General features: G+C 37.3%; 1 protein-coding gene across 1 annotated transcript in view; it reads left to right on the top strand.

The window, feature by feature from the left end:
• Positions 1-25,524, top strand: part of LOC135406841 (guanine nucleotide-binding protein G(q) subunit alpha) — a 135,418-nt gene that overhangs the window by 90,420 nt on the left and 19,474 nt on the right. Inside the window, exons 4-5 of the mRNA XM_064641306.1 lie at positions 11,628-11,756; positions 12,682-12,811. Coding sequence (XP_064497376.1) covers positions 11,628-11,756; positions 12,682-12,811 — 259 coding nt within the window. The remainder of the gene's footprint in view (positions 1-11,627; positions 11,757-12,681; positions 12,812-25,524) is intronic.

Here is a 25,524-nt window from a genome sequence, read left to right as displayed (position 1 = left end):
TATGTGTCAGTGTCAGACGTGTTCTTCCTTCATCCCATGCACAAGCCTTTCATCTTCTCAGTAGTTTTCCCCTGTGTTTTTATAGTAGTAGTAATAGTAGTAGTAGTATTTTTGATCTGCTGGCTATATTGCTTTTTTCTCCCATCAGTGTTCAACAAGGTTAAGTGCTGGTTCCCGCTCTTGAGTTACAACAACCCCAGGCAGCACTACAGGCTGGGGGCAAAGTGGCTGGAAAGCTGACTGGTGGAAAAGGATCTGGGCGTGCTGGTAGAGAGCAGCTGAACATGAGCTAGCAGTGTGCCCAAGTGTCCAAGAAGGCTGATGGCATTGTATCAGCAATTGTGTAGCCAGCAGGGCTAGGGAAGGGATTGTCCATCTGTACTCGGCACTGGTGAGGCCACACCTCAAATCCTGTGCTCAGTTTTGGGTCCTCCAATACAGGACAGGTGTGTCCTGTCCAGTACAGGTGCTGGAGTGTGTCCAGAGAAGGACAGTGAAACTGGTGAAGGAATTAGGGAATAAGTCCTATGAGAAATGGCTGAGAGAGCTGGAGTTGTATACCCTGGAGTAAAGGAGGCTCGAGGGAGACTTTATTGTTCTCTACAGCTACCTGAAAGGAAGTTGCAGCAAGATGGTAGTCAGCCTGTTCTCACAGACAACGAGCAACAGAACGAGAGGACGTAGTCTCAAGCTCCACCAGGAGATGCTCAGTTTGGACATCAAGAAGAATTTCTTCAGCAGAAAGGTTGTTAAGCATTGAAACAGACTGCCCAGGGAGGTGATGAAGTCACCATCCCTGGAGGTGATCAAGAAACGACTGGACGTGGCCCTTAATGCTGTATCTAGCTCACAATGTTGCAATCGATCAAGGGTTGGACTCAGTGATCTTTGAGATCTTTTCCAACCTAAATGATTCTGTTATTACACATTGGCTTCCTCTGTGTGTTCTGTTATTTTATTGTTTCCAAGTTCTGTTCTGGGTTTCTAATATGTCCTGTATATCATAATACTTTCACTTCCTGCCATCTGTGGACATGTTTTGTCGTTGTTAGCTACACTTGTGATCTTTTTATACCTCCTGGTAGTACTGTGGAAGAATACATCTGATGTGTAGTTTACCACAAGAGGTGGTGATAGTGTCTAAGAAAGAAAATTTCCTGCATCATGGGAGTTGATTTGAACTTCTTATAGGCTCAAAAAATACATTCCATTCTCTTCCCCGACCATTAGATGCTCCACACCTTGGACAATCCTGTTGTCTTAAAATCAACTTTTAGACTTTTTTTGGTAAAGTCAAGAGGACTTCAGGTATATAGAGGTTATTTGCTTCCCATGTACATTACAGGATGACTTAGCCACTTAACTGCCACTAAACCCCTTCCCTTTTAGATGTTGTTCACAGTGTGAGACTGATGTAAAATAGTAACACACTGTGGATTGCCTTAAGCAGTAGCTGTGTGAGATGAGAACATTCAGTATGTACTGTACAGGGTGTCAAGACCTTAACCCAAATGTGAAAAGGTTACTAATCAACAGTCTGATTGTATCATGGCTTTCCAAAGCCTAAAGAAAGGAGAGACAAGAGTCTTCTGTGTTGACATTAAAAGAGACAGAATTGGGGTTGCAATTGGAATTTGTAAAGATTTGTCACTGTTTTTCCCTGAGGTGACACTAAGGGCTTACCCTTCATGAACAAAATGTAGGAAATATTTAGAACTTAAAGGGTCCCAGAGCCTTGCTTGGCTCAGATTTCAACTTCATTTTTCTCTGGTCCCATGAAATGGAAGTATATGGCTATTGTGAATCTCGAATCAAGGACTTTCTAGTTGCTACATAAGCACTGAGAATATCTGTTTAGCTTCCCTTCCATGGCTGCGTTTTCTAACATTTCAGATAATTAAATATAATTTTCCCGCAAGTTCCTACCCCACTGTGTTAGCTGTTTCAGTAAGTATCTCATAGGCCACTCTGTAATGCACTGCTTTTTTACTCATACATGCCATGGCATTCTCGTGGGCTTTTGTTTTTGCATTTGCTATCACCTTTAACAATTCAGTTCCTGCAGTTACACACCTGTGTGTATACCTTTGAGTTGAGTTAGTTGGACAGGTAGTACAGAAATGCAGATTCCAGTATTTCACCATGTAATAAGAGCTCAAGAGTGTGAATTCGGAGGACATCTTCAGCATATCACTGACTGTTAACAAGGAAAAAGAGATGAAACCTAATGATGTCTGCTTCATAAAGCAGTTTCACCTTATGTGAAACCATTGCAGTTGCAGGGCTTTGGTCATCTAGTAATTTTTCTATGGCAGTATTCCATTTGAGTTTTAAGTATTTTCATAAGTTCAGCTGAACAATTAATACCTTCATATCTGTCAGCTGAAAGTAACATTTTGCTTCTGCGTTCCACTTCTGACACAGGTGTATTTCAGTGCAGTTACTGCATGTAGCATTTAGGGTACACAAGAGGAAAGATCAGTGCATGAACCTAAGTTCTTAGTAAGGCAATTTACTCCATTTGCTGGTACTACCTTTAGCAGTCATTCTTTTTTTTATTTCCTAACGCTGTAGGGAATTCTTAAGAGTATAATGTGTCTGTATGAGCCTTTCAGAAGGACTAATACTGTCCTAAATTGGGACCTGCTATGCAACTGACACTGATAGAGCAGATTCTGAACAACTGTCTATGAGCTATCTGTGTAGCATTCACTAGTTTTTGATGAGAAAACCATATACTCATAATTTATAAGATGCATAAGCACATCATTATTTAATAAACATTTTAATACTGTTCATTAATTCTTTCTTACGTTCATCACCTGTTAAATTGTACCTGAAGGTCCTAAAGCTATACTTGGTGGCAATGTCTGTTGCAGAGTGGTAGTTTCTGCTTTATGTGTTTACAGTTTACAGCCTTACTTATGTAAAGTAAGATAGAAACAGCCAATAAAAATGAAAGTCTGAAATTCAAAGATCAAGTACTAGCAGCAGAACCATGCTTATCCTATCTTATGCCTTAGATATAGTCCTTAAACATAAAAGGAAGGTCTGAAGAAAGATGGGACATGAAATCTACTGCATACCAAAGCACTGCTTCCTATAGAAAAACTGCAGATTATGCAGCAGAACTCAGGAAATTCAGAAAGGGAAGTGGGGTTATATAAAGCTGTATAGGGTATGTATTTCTTTCAGGATCCTTTTCTCATGTAGTACCAAACATGTTTTTAATGGCTCTATAATTTTTACACATTTCCTAAAAAGAAAAGTTTGCACAGGCATTTTTTTAATTGATGGCTTGCCTTTTTTAGCCTTCGCTGAGGTTGGCTTTTAGCCATGCAGGAAGTTGAGTAAGGCAGCTAAATAGGATCTGGGTAGAATAAGGATAAAGAGAACCCTGTGCAGAAGTCTTCCTACCTCACTGCAAAGATCTTAGGTTTACTGTGTTTACTTTATGGTTCTGGAAACTGGTAATGTGCCTCCATTTTTCACCAGTGGTGTAGAGACTCATGTAACAGTTCATTTGGATACATGTCCGGAAAAAAGACAAGTGACAGAAATATTCAAACATGCAAAATATCTTTTATTACAGCGAGAATAATAATAATAAACTTAGCAAAGAGAATCAAAAACTAAAAAAGGATACAAAATAATTTCCTTATTGAGTGGCATTAAAACAAATACTACAAACAGCATTTAATACAATATTAACTAGTGAAAAGGGGATTAAAGGGATACCAAAAAAGGATCTTAACACAATATTACGGATAACTATTAACACGATATTGGTTAGTAAAAATGGAAATTAAAGGGAAATACTGTGAACAACTTATTTATGTCAATAATAAAAGGGGAATTAAAGGAACACTAAAAGGATATTAAAAAAAAAATTTGCTTTCTCAGTTGCTTCCTATCAATAACCTGTGCTTACCCACACAGACAGGCCAGGGCTGTCAGGATCTGCAGCAGCTGGTCGGTATCCATGCTTAGCGGGTGTCCCCGCGGAGCAACACAGTCTCGGTGGCAGGATGAGTATCGCTCAACTCAGCAGTCCCGACACCCCATTTTTATCAGCTTCACATAACACCACGTAGAGCCAGTACACAGTATAAGGTGATGCCTGAATGGCAGCCAAACATTGCCTAGTCATTACCTCATGGCAACAGTCTGCGGATGCCCTACCTGTGGGGCAAGGGGCGAGCGACCCCTGCCCACATAATCTTCCTCCCATCATCATCTTTCTCACCCCTATGTATGACCTCTACCATTGTGTTTCAAGGGTAGATGTATCTATCTTGCAATGTGTAGCAAAACCAAGGAAGAACTCAGCTCTGATAATAGGAGATATCAAGCTGACTTGCTAAAAAGCACAATAGACCTTACAATTAGCTTGTGCCGTGAAGTTACATTGTACCATACTCTAGCTGGTTTCACATCCTAATATGATTTCTTTCTCACACCTCTATGCTCCATTGATCATCTAATTCAAAAGTACCCCCCTTACAACTCAGAAGCGCAAACCTCTACAAAAATTCTGAGAACACAGCCAGTACTTGTTTACATTTAGGTTTGTACACTGAAAATTGATTCCTTTTCTTGTGCTCCTGACTGGTAGCAAAGAGGACACTTTTATCAGTTATTCTGGCAACATTGTGAGGCAGGAAAATTCCTGCTGCAGCAACTGTAGCATTTTGTATATGTGCAGTTGAAAGACAGGCAAGTTGTATGCATTTTTAAAAATGCAGAAAAAGAAATGTTTTTCAAAGCTTGCTTTTCTACACATGGTCAAAACTAGTGCTGTTTTTTTTAGGGGTAGTCTCATCAGCCAGTTCAGAGTTTTGCAGAACAAAAATTCCAACCCTCTCCCTACGCCCCCACAAAACCCCACCAAACCCCAACAATAGTATGGAGTGTAGTCCCACCTGATTCCAGAATAGCCAGGCTCCAAAGGGCAGAGATGTATCAAATATTATTGAATATCTTGCCTAATAATCCTTAATAATGGGCTTTGGTTAGGTTTTTATTTTCACTTGCACTACTGCTGTACGTGTATGAAACAGGACATTTCGTAGAGGGTAATAATCATGAACTATTCTAATTTTGCAGAAAATACTTCTTTTTTTCTTCTTTTTTTTTTTTTTAATTAGACCTCAGAGCTTTAGTGTTGAAAATATGTAAATGTTTATGGTTACTATCATACCAAAATCTGTCTTACTTGTGGTTGAATGCAGTGAAAGAATTTGCATATGAAATGTTGCTGGTAAGGCTTGCTTTTGTAGCTCTGGTTACAGTGAAATCACCCATCAAACTTTAGGTCAAACAACAGAATTTGTAGAATTTCTTGAGATTTGTCCTTTCCCTCTTTCTCATACTCTCATTCTTCCCATGTAGTCTAAGAAGCAGTCACATTGTTGGCTGGCTGGGTGATAACTAATAATCTTTACTGGTTTTATACTGACCTTTTTTTCAGTGACAATAATTACCTGTATCTCAACATATTTGGTTTTAATTAGAGATTTCTAATGGAGTGTTTCTGGTGTGGTGCCTGGCAGATCCCTCCTCCTCAGCAGTGTGTTTCAGAGACACTCTGCTCACCAGAGACTTATCCTGTGCTCCCAGGGTCTTTCAGGCAGACTTCTTCTAAGCACAGGGTTTGTTAGTATGCTAGTGAATATTAACTCAGCATCTTTCTACATCAGTTTTGCCTGCTGAGTTTAGGAAGACTTATTAGGTAGTAATGGTAAGTAGACTAGTCTCATTTTTAACCTCAGAAAGGGAAACAAGAGTTACAGATGGATGAAGGGTGTAGCTTTTCTACTTTTGTCTGCCCATGCCTTACTGCCTGCACCTGATTATTTCAGCTGTACACTAAACATAGTTTAAAGTTACAGAAATTCATCTTATGGAATTATTCCTGAAAAAATGCTACTTTATAACCTGATTACTTGGAAAAATCTGGGTTCAAAGATGCTGGTAAGTACTACCTCGTGGCTGGAGGAGAGTGTTTTGAAATGCCTGTCCCATGTTGAAGGCAGTCCAAGGCCTCAATCTCTGAAAGTAAATTCAAGTTTTGATGATCTGTCTTCATTAGGTGATGTAGGCCTAGGAAATTAATTAAGTATGAATATTGAGCTACCTGTTCATGATGATGGGGGTCATATTTAACTTCTTAAAGAGCTTTATTGGTTAAAACAACTCTAGTCTGTTTATTAAGATTAGGAGTCTCACTTCCTTGCTTGATTTCTGTATGGGAAAGACATGTAGAAACGTACAGAGCCAGTCAATCTACTCCCATGATTCTGCTCCTGCTGTTTATTTTGAAATGTGGAGAAACAGTACCTTTGAAATGTGCTTTCTTTCAAGGGCATCATTAGCACCTCCATAGACTAGCAGCTTCCCTGAAACTGGCTGCAAGCTTGGATCTTGTCATAGGTGATGCAAAGTGCATTAAAAATAATAAAAAATTAATTCTTTTTTAGTGCTAACTGGGAAACAAAAGGCTTCCTCTGCTTCTGGTCAGTGTGCAGATCACAAGCATGCTGCTAGATGCTGGCGGTTTCTCCTGACGTCAAAGGAGGGCCACAGCCAGTGGCTCATTATATACTCATCACCTTGGTAATGCACCTTCTGCCTGTCACTATAGCAACCCCCTGGAAAATTACCTCAGCAGCCACTAAAATTCATTTTTACAAAAACTAATTTCAGATATAATTAACTTTTGAAACTTAGTCTGTATTATAAATTTACTCAGAACCACATATTTTCCTATTTTCTTTCCTTTGTATAATGCTTAGCTGAGTAGGTACTGTTTGGGTGAGAGGCAATATAGCTACAGTGTGATTCATCAAAGGAAGATTTCTTAGCAGCTGGTAAAAATAAGCTCAGAGTACCGTGTAGCTGAGAACTAAATGTCTTGCATAGTTGCTACTATCAGTTCAACTGAATTCCCCATGGTAACGCTGGTGGTTACCGACTAGCCCTCAGGATGGCTGACAACGTATTTGCAATACACATATTGTTATTATGGCTTTAAATTTTGAAGCTAATAAACTGAGATAATCTGGTTTTGGGCAGTTGTTGGCAACTCTCTCTTTGTGGAAGTTTGTGGATATGTCAAGTCTTGTGGTTTATTTGCAAGAGCGTGTAGCAATTTCTAGTATGCACTGAAGTTGCATGGCAAAGGCTGATTGCAGTATTTGTTCATTCATTTTGAGTTAGGCACTTACCCTAAAATAAGCTGCAAATATCTCTTGTGTGCTTAATTTTTTTTGTGTGTGCGTAGGATTTGTTTGCCCAGGTGAGCAGTATAGTTGTCAGTACTTTAGGGGCTGCATTAGGTAAGTGCTTTAAAGCCACAGTGAATCAGCTTATTAATGAGCAGATATACAAAAGAGTCAGTCAGAATCTTCATTTTCTTTAACTGCTCACCCATCTGCATTCAGAAACCTGACACATTTCACATAGCCTTGGCTTCATAAGTATTCTTCTGGTTCCTTGTAAGACAATGGAGGAAGTAACTCCACCTTGCTTTCTTGCTGGAGTTTATGGACGTCCCACATCCCAGGCCATATCCATCAAATAAACTACATTAATTTGAACAATTTCAGTATTCCAAATAATTTTGAGATAAATGTGTTATCAAGCTGTTGTACAAGTGAAAGAGCTGGCAGCTGGGGATGGGCAGAGGTGCAGCTAGGGTGGGGCTGGAGCCAGCACAGTTGAAGGAAGAAGAGTTGGCATCAGCTAGCACTTTTGATATTTTCAGTTGCTGCTTGATAAAGTAATATAAAAATAAATAGTTAGTTTAATAAGTTGTAGGGTACTTAAAGGCTATGCATACACTGCTGCATTCCCCTGGTGATCAGAGAATTTCTTTAAGCCCCAGCTTTCATGTGGGGGGGAGAAGTTAGATATCCAACTCTTCTGGCATGAGGAAGGTTTAAAAATGCAGGTCTTTCTTGTGACAGCAACTTTTAAACCATGATAAGCCAAATAATAAATTTTCAGTGCTACAGGAACAGTTAGAATATGTGAAAAATGTGTGTGGTGGTAATATGTCTTTAAATATTAATAGTATTCCAGTTGTCTTTTCTTTTCATGTAGTCACCTGTAATCATTTAGATATTCCCTCTCAGCATTTTGAAATAGTGAAGTCAGCCCAACAAACCAGTTGTTCAGAATAATCAGACTGTCACCCCCACCCCTTTTAATGCAATGCAAAAATCTATTTTTGTGCTTTGTGAAGAGAAAATGTCTTGGGTTTTGGCTGTGTAGTAGTATGGATTTAGAAGTATAGCATTTTGCAGTTAATACAAAAGTTGTGATAATGTGTTGAACTTAGATGCATTGAGTTGCTCCCACTGATGTTTTAGGAAGACTGCACCTGGCTGAATAGAGCAATTAACTTCTGCAATATATCAAAAATCTTCATAACATAAAACAGTGGGTAAAATGGAAAGACCCTGATGTCAATCCCTATGATAGATATTCCTACCCAAAGATAATAGATTTTTTAGAATTAGTTACTTTATTTTAGAAATTACATAATTTTTAAGAGGGACTTGACATTCTTAGTGGTTTTAGAATGTCTTGAAGGGAGCTCTGTGTTGCTGCTGCAGGCAAAGCTTTCAGTCTGATTTTCAGAAACATGTTTAATCCCCCTGAAGTTGATAACAGAACGTGAAGTTATATATCCTCATAGGGTGACAGGAAGTGTAATTGTCTGCAGAACTGTCAGCAGCAGAAAATACCTACTCCTTTGCTTCAGAACAACAATGCACAACTTCATTACTGAATTCCAGCACAAGTCATTTTTCAGCAGAAGTATCTCTGTTAAAATAAACTTAAAAAAAACCCCAAAAAAACAGAAAAGCCACGCAACAAAACTTAAAATAATTTTTTCTACTTAAAAAGAATTTCATTGACTATTTGCTGTATGTTCAAGCATTAAAATAGCAATAATAAAAGATTTAGAAGTAATATGTGAAGTAATTTAGAAATAATTTGTGTAATTCAGAAGTAATTTGGGATATTTTCATTTAAATAAATTGATACAATAATATGTTTATTAACAAATTTTATGTTGTTTATTAAGTTTTAAGTTAAAAGGAAAAGTGGCAGGGGCTGAATATCATTATTAGAAAACAAAAACATGTAGGATGATTTTCAAATTGCTTTTGTTGGTCTGTAGATTCTAATTGCCACAAAGATTTTATTTTTATAGGATTTAGTGCATGCTTCTAATTTTTTTTTTCTATGAGATACTCTTACTCGTTTTGACACTGCTTCCTTGATTCTGGGTTTGAATGTATAATTCAGGACAGTTCTTAGAGAGCCCAACATCCTTTGATTTGTTAAGTGAAGAAATTCAGGAAAAAAAAGTAGGATTCCATAAGGATGCATAAGGACTCCTCTGTGGACTGTGTAGGCTGTGTAAGGTGCTTTGACTGAAATCAATGAAAAGGTTGTCACCTGAGTTTATTTGTTGAGTGAGCAAAACTAGAGCATAATTGAATGGGGACGAGGAAAAGGTAAGTATTTTTAAGGATAAAGTAATGCTTCTGAAACTTAATGATGTCAGTGATTTGTGTTAGGACAAAACAAAACGAAACACCTCATTTGCTTGTTTAATGGTTTCTAGAAACACAGATGATATTTAACAATTTAGTAATATCTCTTTGCTTTATCACCTTTCTAAAATCACCCAGATGTGCATTACCAGATACCTTTGTAACATGTCCACTATGCAGAAGTGTAGTAACCAGGCTCAACTTGGAGACCACAGCTGAAGCTTGCCGAAGGAATGCAACGAGGCAGTTGTGAAAATAGGCCGCCACCTGCCAGTTTATTCAGTTAAAATTCTCCTGCTTTTGTGAATACCACTGTAGCAATGCTTCTTTATGTCCTTCCAAAATTTAGTCACTAAACAAAACTAATTCTTTTGGGGATGGGAGGGAATAAGAAGCTAGTTCGGGGTCTCCATCACTTTCTTACTGTGGTGGTAGTGGATCTCATTCGCTTACACTTTTTTTTTCTTTTCCACCAACAAACTGATGATGGGCTTGTTCATGCTGCTTTTTGTGTAAAAAAAGCTGAGGGCAGATCATGGGCTCAGACTCTCAAACTTTTTTCTTATTGCCAGAAACTAGTCAGTTCTCAGAAAATATTTTCAGAGTCGTAGCTTCTGATTTACTGAGATACAGTGTTTAATACATCTTTCTCACATTCAGTGCTTACTATCGGATTGATATTTCATGAATAAAATCATAGTGAGAGAAATTTGATAATAAAATTTGGTAACTGAGCCAGTAATAATTTGGCTCCTTTCCAGAGCTAACAAAGTAATTCATCTGTATTTTTACTGTAAGGTAGAAATCAAACTTTTATTTTTGTCATTGTTCAGGATAACGTCCTCTCACTATTTCATTAAGAGGTAGTTCATAACATCAGGAATAAGACTGATTATTTCTTTTCTAGGTTTATTTTAAAAAAGCACCTTCACAAATTACTATGAGAAGAAGAACGTATTCAGAGCTTGGTGACACTTCATAATCATTTAATAAATTACAAGACCATTGCTCTCATCTCCTAGAATGAATGAGGGTATTCCTAGATTATTTTATCTCCTCAACAGCTAACTCTAGGTCATTCTTCTGATGTGAACTAGCCAAATGCCAAAGAACTTAATTTCCTGCAGCAGTCTTTATTTCAGATGTCTGCCATGGGGAGAGCATAAGGTGCCTGGTGCACTGACTTCATGAGATGTCCAGCTCCTGGACCCAAAAAGGCTATCACACACACATTGTTACACTCCTTTTTTGCAGGATGTCTTTAATGACAGTTAATTAAAACTTCAGTACACTGGTGCTTTATGGTTGAAACTCAGCATTAACAAATAAGCATAAGAGTTTTTTGTTGTAGTTACTGAACCTTTACAATTAATTTTATAGCAATTTTGGGTTATTTGCTGGCCAGCTGTAGTATATTTCATGTACTGCAGGCCCATTAACTTAATCAGAAGTTTCAGTGTGAATGCAGGACTTCGGTGCAGAGATCCCGCTAAATGCTGGTGCTGCCTTCTCATAACAGGATCTGGAGAATTTTTTAATTTGACAGTGGGTGGTTTTTTCCTTTTTTAATTTAGTCTCAGAACAGTGCCACTTATCCTCCTGTTATTTTATTTATTTCATTGTTCTTTGGAAGGTTCATGTTTGTTTATCTAGGTGTATGTGTAGACACTGTAGCATGAATATCAAGAAATGTATGTTACATATTCTAGTAAGACCATGCAATTTTATATTTCTCACATGTTGTATAATACTATGTCTCTAAATTTCCTAGAATTATGTGATTGAAAACTTTGGTGAATTTACATGTGAAAGCCAAGAAAAGTTGCATAAAAAAAACCCATAATAGTTATGCTACCCTGCTGTTGAAACTATGTAAGTGGGGATGGAGTACATTTTTTATGGTTTGTCCCCTCTTTTCTGCCGATAATGTTCTTTTTTTTCTGTTGTACTTCTTTCTACTCCACAGCCCATTTCCGTTCCCAAATTTTCCTTTCTCTTTTCCTCAGTGGGATGATGGTGTCACTGTCTAGCATTCCTGTTGTTTCTCCCTGTCTATAGCTATCTTAATGACTTGGACCGCATAGCAGATTCCACCTATCTGCCAACTCAACAGGATGTGCTCAGAGTTCGAGTCCCAACAACAGGGATCATTGAATATCCATTCGACTTACAAAGCGTCATTTTCAGGTAGAAAAAAAAGTTTTAACACGTACTTGCTTTGTTTCTTTTGTTTCCTTTTATGTTAGTAATGGCAAGTATAGGATATTGGTTAAAAGTTAAAAGCAATAATTCTGTATTTTTAAAATTTGAATTACATCAATGTATTTTCATGTAATTGTCCACATTTAATAAGGAACTGACATTAAACATGTCGGAAGGATCAAAGACAATTAGGTCTATCTGTAATTCATCTTTTCAATAATATACATCAAAGTATGAGTAGTAATCTGAAAATAAAATCATTCATCTTTGTCATTCATGTAAATTATGGAATAAAAAGTTAGCACATGTGTAGTTGACTTTTAGAGAGAAATTGCTCTCCTTTAGAGAGAAATCACCCTACCTTAGTGCAAATACAGTTGTTTAAAAAATAATTGCAAATTAGACACCTGTTCTTACACTGAGACATGGGATGAAGTGGGAATATACTGCAGCAAACATGAGTTTTAATTTTGCCTATCAAAAATTTTAGTAGGTACATATTGTATTCTATTTGCTTAAAATGGGGCAGCTTTAACAAATTGAGAATTTTGATTCTGGTAATTTGGGCAGAAAAAGGCAGTCCACCAAGTCTGTTCTCTTCACATCTGTTTCTGCTGAATACACAGGGCATAAATTACCAAGTCGTAGCTCATGAGACCTTTATATCTCATAATTCTCAGGGGTTTGAGTCCAACAATAATTTAAATACAGAAAACAAATCAGACTTAAAGCAAATATGATGAACTGTCTACTTACAAGAGATTCTATTAAATATCAATGGGAAAAATCATTAAGAAAACCAAACCAAACTGTGGTCTTAACTAAATTCTTGAATTTTGTCATTATGTGTGTGATTGTGTGTTTATCTGTTAAGGTATTCATGGAGTTGATGTGGATGTTAATTTTACAGAATGGTGGATGTAGGAGGTCAGCGATCAGAAAGAAGAAAATGGATACATTGCTTTGAAAACGTCACATCTATCATGTTCCTAGTAGCTCTTAGTGAATATGATCAAGTGCTTGTGGAGTCAGATAATGAGGTAAGCAATCATCAGCAAAAGCCAATTGTCCAATCTCAGGTGTTTTCTAAATGCATCTACCATCAGTCATGCACAACTTGCACTCGCTGGTGTGAGAAGCACTATACAGATCAAAGGGAAGGAAGGGATCAATCTTCAAATATGGCAAAGCTGATCCACTCCATGGAGGATTCAAAGAATTCTGTCTATTTTGTGTTGAAGGGGAGTGCAGCTGAATGTTTGTGCAGTTATTGAGCAGAGGCACAATAATAAGTGGTGTAAATGAAGATGAAATTGAGAGATTCTTTGCTGGAACAGACCCTAAGGTAAAAGCATAGGAAATTTGCTTTGACTTAAAGCATAGGAAATATATTGTATTTTTATTTCAGAAGATAAGAGAATTAAGCAACTGGGTGAGCTGAGGGGTGCAAAGCACACTAGTATCCATTATTTTGCAGGCAGTTTTACAGAGTAAGGAGGTTTTTCAATGTTCAGATTATTTTGTCTTTCCTGAGGGCTATTTTAAGTTACTCTTCAAACATTTATGAATTTTACTCACAGGCACTGTCCTATGCAAGTCTTCTAGCACGTAGTTACAAAAATTAGGTGGAAGAAAGAAAACATTTGAAAATATCTTCTTCATGGCTGCATACATGTTGATTACAGTGTCTAAGAGAATGGTTGACATAACAAAGTAAAACAAGTGTCCCTCAACATTCATGTTTGTATGTTGAACTTTCTTCAGGATTCATTTTTTTAAAAAGCCTGGTAGCTCTGAAAGCTTTTACGTTCGTAGTCTTTTTCTGAAAGAAAAATTAATTATATAATTAACTCTATCATTCAAAACTGAATTTAGAAAAATGATGATGTAATCTGCACCGAGTTCCTCTCTTGTAATTTTGGCAGCTAGATACATGGAGATAAAGATAACTCAGTCAGACTTGGCTCATCTCAAGCCAAACTAGAAATGTCTAGTTCTGTCTTTTTCTGGTTGCATTAGTCTTCCGTAGCCACTAAGTCAACACACAAGTATTAAGCATTTTAATTATAGAAGGCAAAGCAAAATATATTAGAAATCACTTAAAGAAAACTTAGTTATAATAATTTTCAAGTGCTATTGTAACTATCCAAAAATAAGCTTTCAAACTTTTGGATTGTAGCAATTTATATCTGTGTTTTCATATAGTCTTTCTCATAGGAAGAATTTCTCAAAGGAACTGTCTCATAGGGAGAGATTTACCAGACTCTGGTTCCTTGTGTCATGGTTTGACCCTCGCCAGATGCCAGGGGCCTATTAAAACCACTCCACTGCCTTCCCTCCTCCCCTGTGCAGCTGGACAGAGGAGAGAGGAAGAGAGGAAAAAACCAGCAAAGGAATTTCATGAGTAGAGATGAGGATTGAAAGAAGGCAGTGTTAACAGGCAAAACAAACTCAGAGTGAGGATAAAACTTAAATTTATTACTGACAGAATAAGAGCTAAAGAGTGAGAAATAAAACAGTGTCTTAAAACACCTTCCCCTTCTCTCCACCGTCCTTCTTTTCAGGTCTTCCCTCCTTCCCCCAGTGGTGCAGGGGGATGAGGAAAGGGGGATTTGTTATTGTTTGAGTCCATCCTTCAGGCAGCAGCTTTTTACCGTCGGCTCTTTGCAGTCTGAAGGTCCTCCATAGTTTACAGGGGGACACCTACGTTGCTATGGTCTTCACAGTGGGCTACAGGGGGGGTCTCTGCAACTCCGACTCCTTCCTCTGCTTCCGTGAGGTCCCTCCCACAGGAGAGTCCTCGATGAACCTCTCTAGCGTGAGTCCATCCACCCCTTGGGCAACAGTTCTTTCCAATCTGTCGCCCTGTGGACGACTTCCCCAGGGGGGTGCAGTCCTTCATGGGTTGAGCTGTACCAATGTGGGTCTCCCACAGGGGCCACAAGTCCTACCCACAAAAAACTGCTTCATGGGCTTCCCTCTCCATGGGCCACAGGTCTCCAGCAGGACTTCGATTCATTTGGGCCTCCCTCAGGGGGTCACAGCCTCCTTCATGTATCTTCCTGCTCCAGCATGGACTCCTCCATAGGCTGCAGGAGGGTTTCTGCAGTGGTTCTTTGTGGGCTGCAGGGGCTTCAGCTTTAAGTCTTTGCCCTGCTTCTGGGGGAGGGGGGAGGCCCCCCACTCCATCCCACCCCCCTCCTCCAGCTGCACCAAGCTTGGTGACTGCTTGTTCTCCCGGACAGTAATTTCTTCTGCACCACAACCTTCTCTTCCTCTGTTCTTAAATATGTTATCACAGAAGCGCATCTCATTGGCTCAGCCTTGCCCAGCAGCAGGAAATCCCTCCTGGAACTGGCTACCCTTGGCTTTTCCTAGGACAGTGAAAGCTTCTAGTAGCTTCTAACAGAAGCCACCCTATAGCCCCACCACTACTAAAACCCAGCCACAGGTTAAACCCATGACACCCTATTAGCTGTATTCTGTTCTAGTTAGGTGGCTTGCTTGGCACTTTCTCTAGTTTGTCAGATAACTTCAGTGTGTAGATCATGACTTAGAGCATCCCTGCTGTAGAAGACAGAGCATTATCTTCCTAGGCTGAATCATTTGGCTTATACCAGTTTGCTCTGTGTTCTCATAAGCTAAAAGGGTTCAAGTGTTGTGATCTGAATAGAACATCTGACTGAAGATTGTGCTTTGGGCTCTTCAATGACTGAAGTGATGCCTGAAATTGTGGTAGCTTTTCTGTAACTACTTTTCAACTATCATGAAAAAGACAACTTTACTCATAAAGCTGGTTTGATTTTTCAGATTTTTCACTTTCAAAATACTTTATGGAGGTCAAAACCTTCTTGCAGATGGTTCTTTCACCTCGCTGCTAAACTATTTGAGTTTCTTATTAGCAATAGTGGAAAACTTCAGAACCTTTTTAGTTTAAAATATATTCATTACTTTAATCATGACCAATTTTTGTTTTCAAGTCATACATACATAGTCTAGTAGACTTCCCATCACCCTTAGGTCTGTGTTACTCTAGCTCTGGGAATGATCCAGACAGTGTTAGAGCTAAACACCAATCTGGACAGCTTAAGTTCTGGCTTTCAGCAAACTGTAACCTGTCTGTCTAGATTTTGTTGGTATGCCTGGGCACTGCTTTCTTCCTTTCCTTTTCTCTTCCCTTTATCTCTAACCATTGCAGTGCCAGAATAAATGGAGAAATGGGTTTATTTACTCTGCATAAAGCAAAACATAGTTTTTCTGAATGTGAGTGTGGCAGAAATATGGGAAAAGGTTTTAAAGGTGTTAGTTGACACCTTGAATTAAGAAATTTATCCCAGAAAAATGTTTTTGTTCTTCACTACAGAGTGACAACCTCATAAGGGAAGACAGTGATTTAACTTGGAGACTTTGGTAACCAGCCAAGAGATACTTTTTGACCTAGCTTTAAATCGTGAAGCAGAATTGAAATTTTAGCACAAAAGTGAGGGAGTGTGTGTAAATACCCTACTTTCTTCATATATGTGCCATCATTTTCATTCTAGGATGGAATCTAATCCTTCTTTGATCTGTGTGCCTTGTACTGAAATTAAAAGATCCAACTTGACAATTTACAGTGTTCTGCTATTTCCTTTGCATTGCTTTCATGACCTGATTAAGCTATGATTTTTGTAAGATGGCCTACTTTCTTTTTCTAATTTGTTCACCGTGTGTTATTGCCTGAAGTATCTTCCCTTGTAGTACATTTTTACAAAGAAAACTGTAATTTTTAATAATTTGTGGTGTTCTTTTTAGTTAATACAGTTTTTCATTAGACTCATTTTCATGACTAAATACGAATCTGTAGCAATTACTATTTACCATTTGGTGCATCTATGATTATATGACCCTTTCTCACTATGAAATCGGTTTAGACCCCTGAAGATTTGTATTTCAAAATGTAGTGCCTGGTGGATGCTTAGTTGTAAATCTATTTCTTCCCTTGTTTACCTTATTCAAGAGAAATACATTTGGATTATAAATCAGATGAGCTTCTGCTGAGTTGAGAGGATTTGTTAGTGTCTCTCCAGGGCTTTTACTCACTGGATATATGTGAGGTGGAGCTGGGAACTGCTTCTGTCTTCATGACCTTGGAGGAGTTAAGAATTAAAAGTTCTGAGGAATATATTATAACTACTGTGTAAGGGGACATCATACATAAAAAGCAAAACAAGTGTTCAGATTGCCTGTTATTCAGAGACTTGTGTAGGATGACTTTTAAATGACACATTAATGAAACTGTACTCCCAAGACAAAGATCTACAACTAAAGAGTTGAGAGCTTCAGTCCTGAAGAAAAGCACATATGGCTGTCCGACTGTATTTTAACTAATTTCTCTAAAAGGTGATACTCAGAAACAATGCCATCTCTCTTAAGTATATGTCTAGATTGTACATAACTTTATTTTGGTGCATAAGTACAAAATGGGAAGAATCGATAAGGATGGTATATTTAAACATATCCTGTGAAATTTCAGTTGATGTACAGTCATGAAGTGCTTCTTTCTTCTAACATACATGAAGCTGTTCTGCATTCTGCCCTTAATAAAATAGAAAGTCTTTCTAGGTTCATTGGTGAAAATGAGGACAAAATTTGAGCCAGAGGACATAATATACTAATTACCTTAATAGTACTGTAAATTAAATAAGTATTACATCAGTCTGATATGATGTGACAAAGGAGAACATGTTATAAATTTAATTATCAGTTGTTTCATCTTTTCAGTTTTTCAGAAAACTCCAGTGGAATTAGAGGCGAAATAAATTAGGGAGTCATCTGTCTGGTATATTGATTTATGATATATTATATCCTGTAGGTCATGCTTTAGCTCTGAATTATGACAGCAGATTTGGAGAAATTTATGGTTTTATTAAAAAGCACAGTTCAGAACTTTACCCATGTTGAAAATCGACTTATTTTCTTAAACAAAGGATTCATTCTAGATTAAGTATATTAATAGATATTACAGGACATCTGCATTTACATGAGTATCATGGGTAGGTCCTCTCAACATATAAAATCTCAGGGTCTCAGTGCAATAAATGCAAAAATGAGTTCCAGCTTTGTAAAAGAACCACTAACCACTTGTAATTATGGAAGGACTAGAGACATAATAATATACCTGGAAAATAGAGTTTCAGAAAAAAGAAACTCTTTGCGCAGCTTTTTAAGTACTTGAAAATAGCAAAATATTTATTGAAGCTGGAGCATATTTTTCTTCCACATTAGCACACTAAAAGTCTTAAGGTATATAACATTTCAGATAACTCTTTGGTGATTATGTAGGCGTGGTTTTTTTCACTACTGTTCTCAGAGCAAAACCAGAAAAGACAGGATACAGTTTCCTCAGTTCAGCTAAATTAATGGATTAATAGGCCTAGTGAAAATTAGAAATTTTCCGAACTATCAGAAAGCACATACTATCTTTCCTGTTGTGAGAGGTTGCAAAGCAGCAGAGGCATTGGACAGCATGAAGTATGCACTGCTAATTTGTAGAAGTAAATCAGTATGAGTATTTTGAACATCCATTGCGCAGAATATATTGGGGGAAAACAACAGTTTAGATTGTTCTGGTCAGAGCCAATACATTTTGTTTAAAAAAAAAATTGTAAAATGGGAAGTTCTAACAGGATTGGAGGGTAAATTATGAGCCTCCTTGGTAAGAGGAGATTGTTGTTGAGTTCTGCACTTTTTAAAAGACAGCTTATGTTTTAAAACCTTTTTTTAAGCTTTTACTATGTCTTCATAAATTAAATTTGATTTAGCTACAGTCAAAATTGTTAGTTTTAATATAATAATATGTTACGGAATTTCTCTTAAAACAGTATTTCCTTCCATTGCCTTTAATCATCAGAACTGTGATCCAGTTCACATCAAAGTTTTATAGAAAGTAAAACCTCCTTATAATTCATGTACTTATAGGTTTGATCCCAGATTGTAGTTCTTGCTGAAAAGGTTTGTAGTGTATGAAGCAGGCAAGAATAGCTTAAGAATTCTGAGTTTTTAAAGTAATAGAAAAATTGATTCCTTGGCTTAAGAAATCTTAGTCACGTAATCTTAAAGGACTTTTTCAATCTAAACAATTCTGTCATTCTCTGCCTTCAAACTGTGTCTCATATTGCCATTACTTCCTGTTTCTCCTCCTTTCACACATATTAAGCTGTTTTCTAGGATCTCTTTTTTTCTGTGAGGTTGACAAATGCCATATGGCTCAATGGACATTAAAAATAATGATGCCATAAAGATAATTTCCCCATCCTCTTGGTTTTTCTTTGTGTTGATCTGTCGACTGGCTTTCATTTCCTTACGACATAGAACCGAATGGTTTGTCTGCTTTAGGGATCTGCATCACCTAACCTGGTATGATAACCAGATTGAATCTTTTTTGTTCCATTCTGGGTGAGTCACTTTTGAAATATTCCAACAAAAACTTTTGCATGTGGCGCCATTCTCTTCATCCTGAACAGAAGGAGTTCCCCAGAAACTTGTCTAAACCTGCTCCATTGCTGCAGTATGACGTACAGTGGTGTAGCAGCCAGGTTTGTGCAAAGACTGCTGCTTGCATTGTTGAGAATTCTGCTGCTGTAACTTGATGCCCTCTCATTCTGTATTCAGCATACCATAGTTTTGCAGCTTTTTATCCTGAGTTTACAGACTTCTAAAGCAGTGGTTGTTACTTAGGAGCAATATGCAGCTGTGATCCCCATCAAGTCGTCTAAGTTTCTGAAATGTAGAATAACAGCTTCATTTACCAGTACCAAGTGTTTGCATGGCAGTAAAAGTAGGAAAGCATAACATTTGTGATTTGAAATGTGAATAGAACCCATAGGTCTGGAAAGGACTCGTGCAACATTTCCAATAGCCATTGCACAAATCTTTAGTTAATTCAAGGGGGTACTCAGACAAGTGGAACAAAAGAGATGAAGGGGAAAAGGGACATCTGACTGGTAGAGTCCCTTGGGGAAGCAGTGTGGAGCGTTGTAAGTTGTTCTTAAAAATGCTATGTCCAAAATATTACCAACAGGGGATCATCAAGGCAGTCTAGCATCCTAATAGTTTGTAAATACAGTGGCCTACAGTAAAACTATGTTTGACTTGGTGTGTTCATAAATATGAGGGCAGAAAGATGATGTGTCTACAAAGGAGTGAGTGAAGCAGAATTGTTGATTTAGGGTGGTAGGATATCCATCCTGGAGAGACATGTTCAAAGCTTGACTGGATACAGCCATGAGTAACCTAATCTCATGACAAAGATTTTCCTGCTGCGAGCAAGGAGTTACACCAGTTCCACAGGTCCATTCTAACATAACTTCTTTGATTCTAGAAAAGCTATAGTTTGACATGTGAAAGGAGATTTTGTTTCTTTGTTTCTTCAGGTACCATCTTTGTAGTCATGCCATAAGGTTTTGCCATAGCTTCTTTAATACCCTAAGGAACCCTACTTTATTTGACAGTGAATATGTGCATTAATGTAGTTACCATTGCGGTACTTAATTTACACTGAAGAACTTTATCAGAAGTATTTTATCAGAAGTAACACTTGTATGAAGGCAAAACAGGATATTAAGAAAATTAGGGCTTCAGTATCTCATCCACAGCTGCAAATTGAAACTGAAAGAACTTTGTAGTGTTGTTTTCTGCAATGTTTTTGTGCTTCAAGTAACTGAATAATGGCACTGTTATTTTGATTGATGGAAAATTTTGTTATTCTTATGTTGTCCCAACTAGAAGGGATCAATGTTGCTTGGTTCATTAAAAAATATTCCAGTTAAAGTCTAATTCATTAAAATTACATTAAAATAATTACATGAAACCCAGGATAGGTGTCTTTACTAACTCATTTGTATGTATACAGGTACCTAGATGCAGGCATACATGCTTACATTTTGAATCTGAGCAAAAGTACATCTGCAGAATGAGTAATGTTCATCTGTGATATCTGCTAATGGATGACAAATTGGTACAATGTTCCAGTCACACTTTTTTTTGATGTGGGACAAAAATAAGAAATGAGATGATGCCACAGAGTTCAGACTACTTCTACTCTTTACGGAGGCAATTATCTAAACAACATATTTCATTTTTTCATCAAAACTATCTTGCTGTTCACCTCTGGGCATGCTCCCACTTGTCTTCCAGCACTTTGTGTTCCTCTTTCACATAGTCATATATGGCTTAGCATGAAGTTTGAAAGAAAACAATTCTGAGATCAGAGCACTTCTCTTTTTCTACATTGTGAATAAATGTAATACTTCACTTGGCTGATTTTTCATTGACAACCAGCAATCCAGAACAATTGAGCATAGGGTAGAGGGGTAATATGAACTCCTAGTTAGAATGAAAATCCTCAAATGACCTTCATAATTATTAATATTTTTTCCTATGGGAAATCAAATATCCAGAATTGATTGCTTATTTGGTAACCAGAGAAAATAACAGCTGTGCCAGACCTTGTTGCTTTATGTAGTGTATCTGTTCATACCTATTCACACAAGTGCATATTTATTTTTGACTTGTGGATAAAGAACCTTTTGAATGTGGGAAAGATTTGCATAAGGAAGAGTCAGAGCCTCTCTCTTCTCTCTTTTGTTGAAGTGGGTGGTTCATAATGGAAATGGGGGGTTGAATAATCATCATCTGGCTTACAGAGGCTGCCAGAAATGCTGCTGGTAAATGTTGCTATTGGCAGCAATTGCCGGCAAGGATGACTGCCATTTTTTTTTTCTGAATAACCAGTGTCAGAACTGTTGAGAAAAGAGCTTTATTCAGTGACAATTTAATTTTAAAATATTTTCACTTATTTTTCTCAAATATATTTAGGTTTTAAGGAAAAGCTGATTATTCTGACATTCATGTTATTTCATGAAAAATAATTTAAGAGCCATTTTTTAATTTAAGAAACACTTAACAGCAGTGTGTGGACTGTGGGGTTTTTTTACCACATTATAGACTATTTTGGTATTGGACAGTATTTTTGTGTTTTGGTTGCTGTTGAACATGTTCATTTGATATATTTCAGCTGACAGTTCCTTCATCTCTGCCTCTGCTGGGTACTTAAAATTGCCATGTATTTGCCAGTGCAGTGTTGCAAATTCAAGTTGTTGGAGAGGTGAGAGTTCCTCTCCCAGGTCACTTAAAATACAGTTCGCATCTGCAGAGTTGTCTTCCCAGTCCTCTGCCAGAAGCTCTTTTTTTTTCAGGCTCGTTTGCAGAAAGATTCAAGACCAGTGAACAAAATAAAGGAATTATTCCTGAGCTTTGTGTTTGAAGTTGCCTCTCACTGCATTTGAGTTACTTACAAAAATATTTATACAACCATTGCAGTTTTTTAGTTTACAGCAGTAGAGCTGCAAGATTATAATTCATACTGGTGGCAAAAATGTGAAGCAGTTTCAGTTTTGATTTACTGTATTTACTTTTTTACATAGTTGAGGACTCTTCACTTACCTCCCATTTCCTGATTCGTCTGTTGTTTCCTAACTTTTGCATAGCAACTGTATCAAATTTTTAGCCAATAAACACACTGTAGGTCTTTCTGTGCAGCTAGACATTGCTTCTACTAAAATAATTGCTTGGAGTCTTACTTGGATAATGGAGACATTCCTAGTTAATACAGACTTTCACACAAAAGCATTCACCAAGATTTTGTCAATTAAAATAGTAGAGCCAATTACTGTGACACTAAACAACTTCTGAAATACTAACTTCGAAGCTCTCTTGTGTCAGTACCTCCTTTTCTGCAGTTACCATCTCCGAATGTGCTCTCACTCAAATAAGCATTTTTACCACCATGTACAAGTTATGTGTGCAGTACAAGTTTTTCACTGAAAAATGCATCTTATTTACTTCCTCACCACCTTCTCTATCACAGCATTTCAACAATACTTAGTCCCTCCGAATTTGCAAAATCCTGATTTTGTTAACAGGCACTATCTAAATTGCTAACAATTTTTTAAGAAGCAAGTAATTGCTACATTTTTTGTTCAGTGTGTAAGATACAGTACACCCACTAGATGCCACTCTAGACAATCTTAAAGACAGTAGTGGGTGAAACTCCACTACTGCATCTCTGTTGTTTCAAATTAATATTGTACTCAAGTCTTTTCTGTCAAAGCACTGTTTGTTAGCTGGGAAATGTTGCTTTCCCTTCACTGGGTACCAGCTGATACAGCTCTTAAATGCTATTTTGGTACTTTTCAGGTATTTTTCAGGATTTGGCATTTTAGAATCAGGTGCTTATAAATTATGCCAATTCTGTTATTTTTCTAATTGCAGGAGTAATCGCATATTTTTCCAGAGCAGCAGATAGCAAGGAGAATTTCAATACATAAATCCGAACTAGAAATTCTTCATTTTAACATGAAAACTGAAAGTGTAGGTATTAAAAAAAAAAAAAGTATATTCCTTTTTAATCCATTAAAAATTAAGGAAGAGTAAGAGTTTTCATTTGAATAAAAATGTGAGAAAACTTGATTTATACATTTAGTTGTATTTGTTTTAATGTTTAATGATCATAGAAAAACATTTCAACGTAAAATCTTTTATATAACAAGAGGTACATGGTAGAAAGAAATTTCATTTTATTTTTGTTTCATAAAAGCTTGCTTCTAGTCATAAAATTGGACAGTCCTGTGATTCATTAGTAAGTACAGTGGTTTTTCTTGATGTGTATTAAAAAATTGGAATAATCTTGTCCAAGATTATATCATCTGTTTATAGTTACCAAATTTCTACTCACTTTTGGAGTTTGTCTGCTGTATTTCTTATTCTGTTGCATAAGGTATTTTTAAACTAGACTGGCAACTGTGTCAGGTTGTGTGAAATATGGGAGAATTTTTTACTGGAATCTGTATATCAGAAAAATGGAGGAATAGCTGGCAATATCAATGTTTTTATGCAGTTTGGGACTGACTGCAGAAAAAAACAGAACAGGGAAGTTACTCAGACCAGCGGATCTTGGGGCATGGTAAACCAGTAATCCTCCTGCTAATTTTCCCTGTGCAAAGCCAGGGAGGCTATGGTGAACTCTTGCTGCTGTTGGACAGGGGTTGCTGTTGAAGCTTGGCTTCACTGCTGAGAATGGCTGTCAGCTACTGAGAAAGCCTTGAGCCAGCTCCAGCTGCACATTTCTGTACAGTAATTATTCACAAGTTTCTATCTGCAGCCTTTTCTATTGAAAGTGAAATAAGATTTTTCTGGAAGCAACTTGATGAGATAGAGCTGGCTCATAAAATTAAATCAGGTACTTGGACAAACTGTTAAATACTGCCTGCTCGCCCCTGTTGCTGTTCCTTTTTTGAAGAGCCACACTGTCATGCTTGATTTGGCACAACTTCCATCACATTGCATCTGACAGAAGGTCAGGTCCCCAATGCTGAACTTTTTCTATGCTCTCTTGAAATCCTATCCCAACTTCCAGTAAAATTACTGTAACATGAAACTGTTTTTTACATAAGAAAAGTGCATCCTGTAAATGACAAGTGTTTTTCAGAACAGTAGTTCAACCATATCATCATGTCAAACTTTCTGTAATTAAACTGATTAAAAATATTATGGCAATAATGTTACATATATATTTAAGATAAGGAAAATAGTGAGCATGCAAAGGAGTGAGGTCCTAGTAACAGAAAATCAGTTTAAGAGAAACCTTAGAGGATAATAAGCAGTATTGTTGGAGGAATTAATTTTGAACAAAAATTGTTTTATCAGCAGTGGCATCCATAAAAGCTGAATGGCTCAAACAAATTGGATAAACAGAGAGATAAAGACTGCAGAAGGTTAAGCAGAGATTGATTAGTCAAAAAATAAATTGCTTCTTATTTTTTGCTTAATCCGTGAGTCATAGTAAAATGAAATAACGAAACCATCTTAGAATGTTTGATCTGTTTGGTGAACCGAGAACCTGTATTACTTCATCTGCTCAGGCAGATAAAATCTACTTGAAAATTTCTAGGCCATCTTTCAATTCCTGCAAAACATCGGCAGAGTACACATCTGAATGACAAAATATCAAAATGTCAGTTCACCATCTTTAGCACAATTTTGAAATAATTTGCAGAGGGTTTATATATGCAATTTCATGGTCACATAATCTGTTGGGAAAAGCATGAAAGGTCCAGAGCCCATGTCCTGTGAAGACAGGGTGAGAGACCTAAGCTTGCTTAGTCTAGTGAGCAAGACACTAATACTTGCCAACAAGTATTTTGGAATTGCAGGAGTGCCATGGAGCTGAACTTTTTGAGGTGGACAATATAACTAGATTGTGTCTTGGGAAGTTCAGGCTGTATGTTAGGAAACATTTTTCCCTTGCATGTTAATTTAGCAGGGGGACAGGGAAATTAGAGAGTTACTGAAATCCATCTGTACAGGCTTTCAAGACTTCCCAAGGCAAAGCCATGACTGACATGCTCCCATGTGTCATTAGACCTACTGAAGTGAAAGACTAACCTAGGTGAACTTTAGAGATGCCTTTCTGCCAACCAAGCCTTCCAAGATATGTGATAGTCACTGTCAGATGGTTATATTTAAACGAATTATAGGAGGGGTTGTTACTTATTCGATGTTGTATGGTGCTTAATTGTATGAGCAGTGCAGCAGCATCCCTTCTAATGTGTAAGTACATAATTATTCTCTCTATGTTCTCTTAGGTTTTAAATAGTAACTGTCATCATCTCATTGTAGTGGTTTTACCTCTAATGGACCTAGCCTTTATTTGGAA

This window comes from Pseudopipra pipra, chromosome Z (assembly GCF_036250125.1).
Source record: "Pseudopipra pipra isolate bDixPip1 chromosome Z, bDixPip1.hap1, whole genome shotgun sequence".
Classification (NCBI taxonomy): domain Eukaryota; kingdom Metazoa; phylum Chordata; class Aves; order Passeriformes; family Pipridae; genus Pseudopipra; species Pseudopipra pipra.
This window is presented reverse-complemented; position numbering and strand designations above follow the sequence as displayed.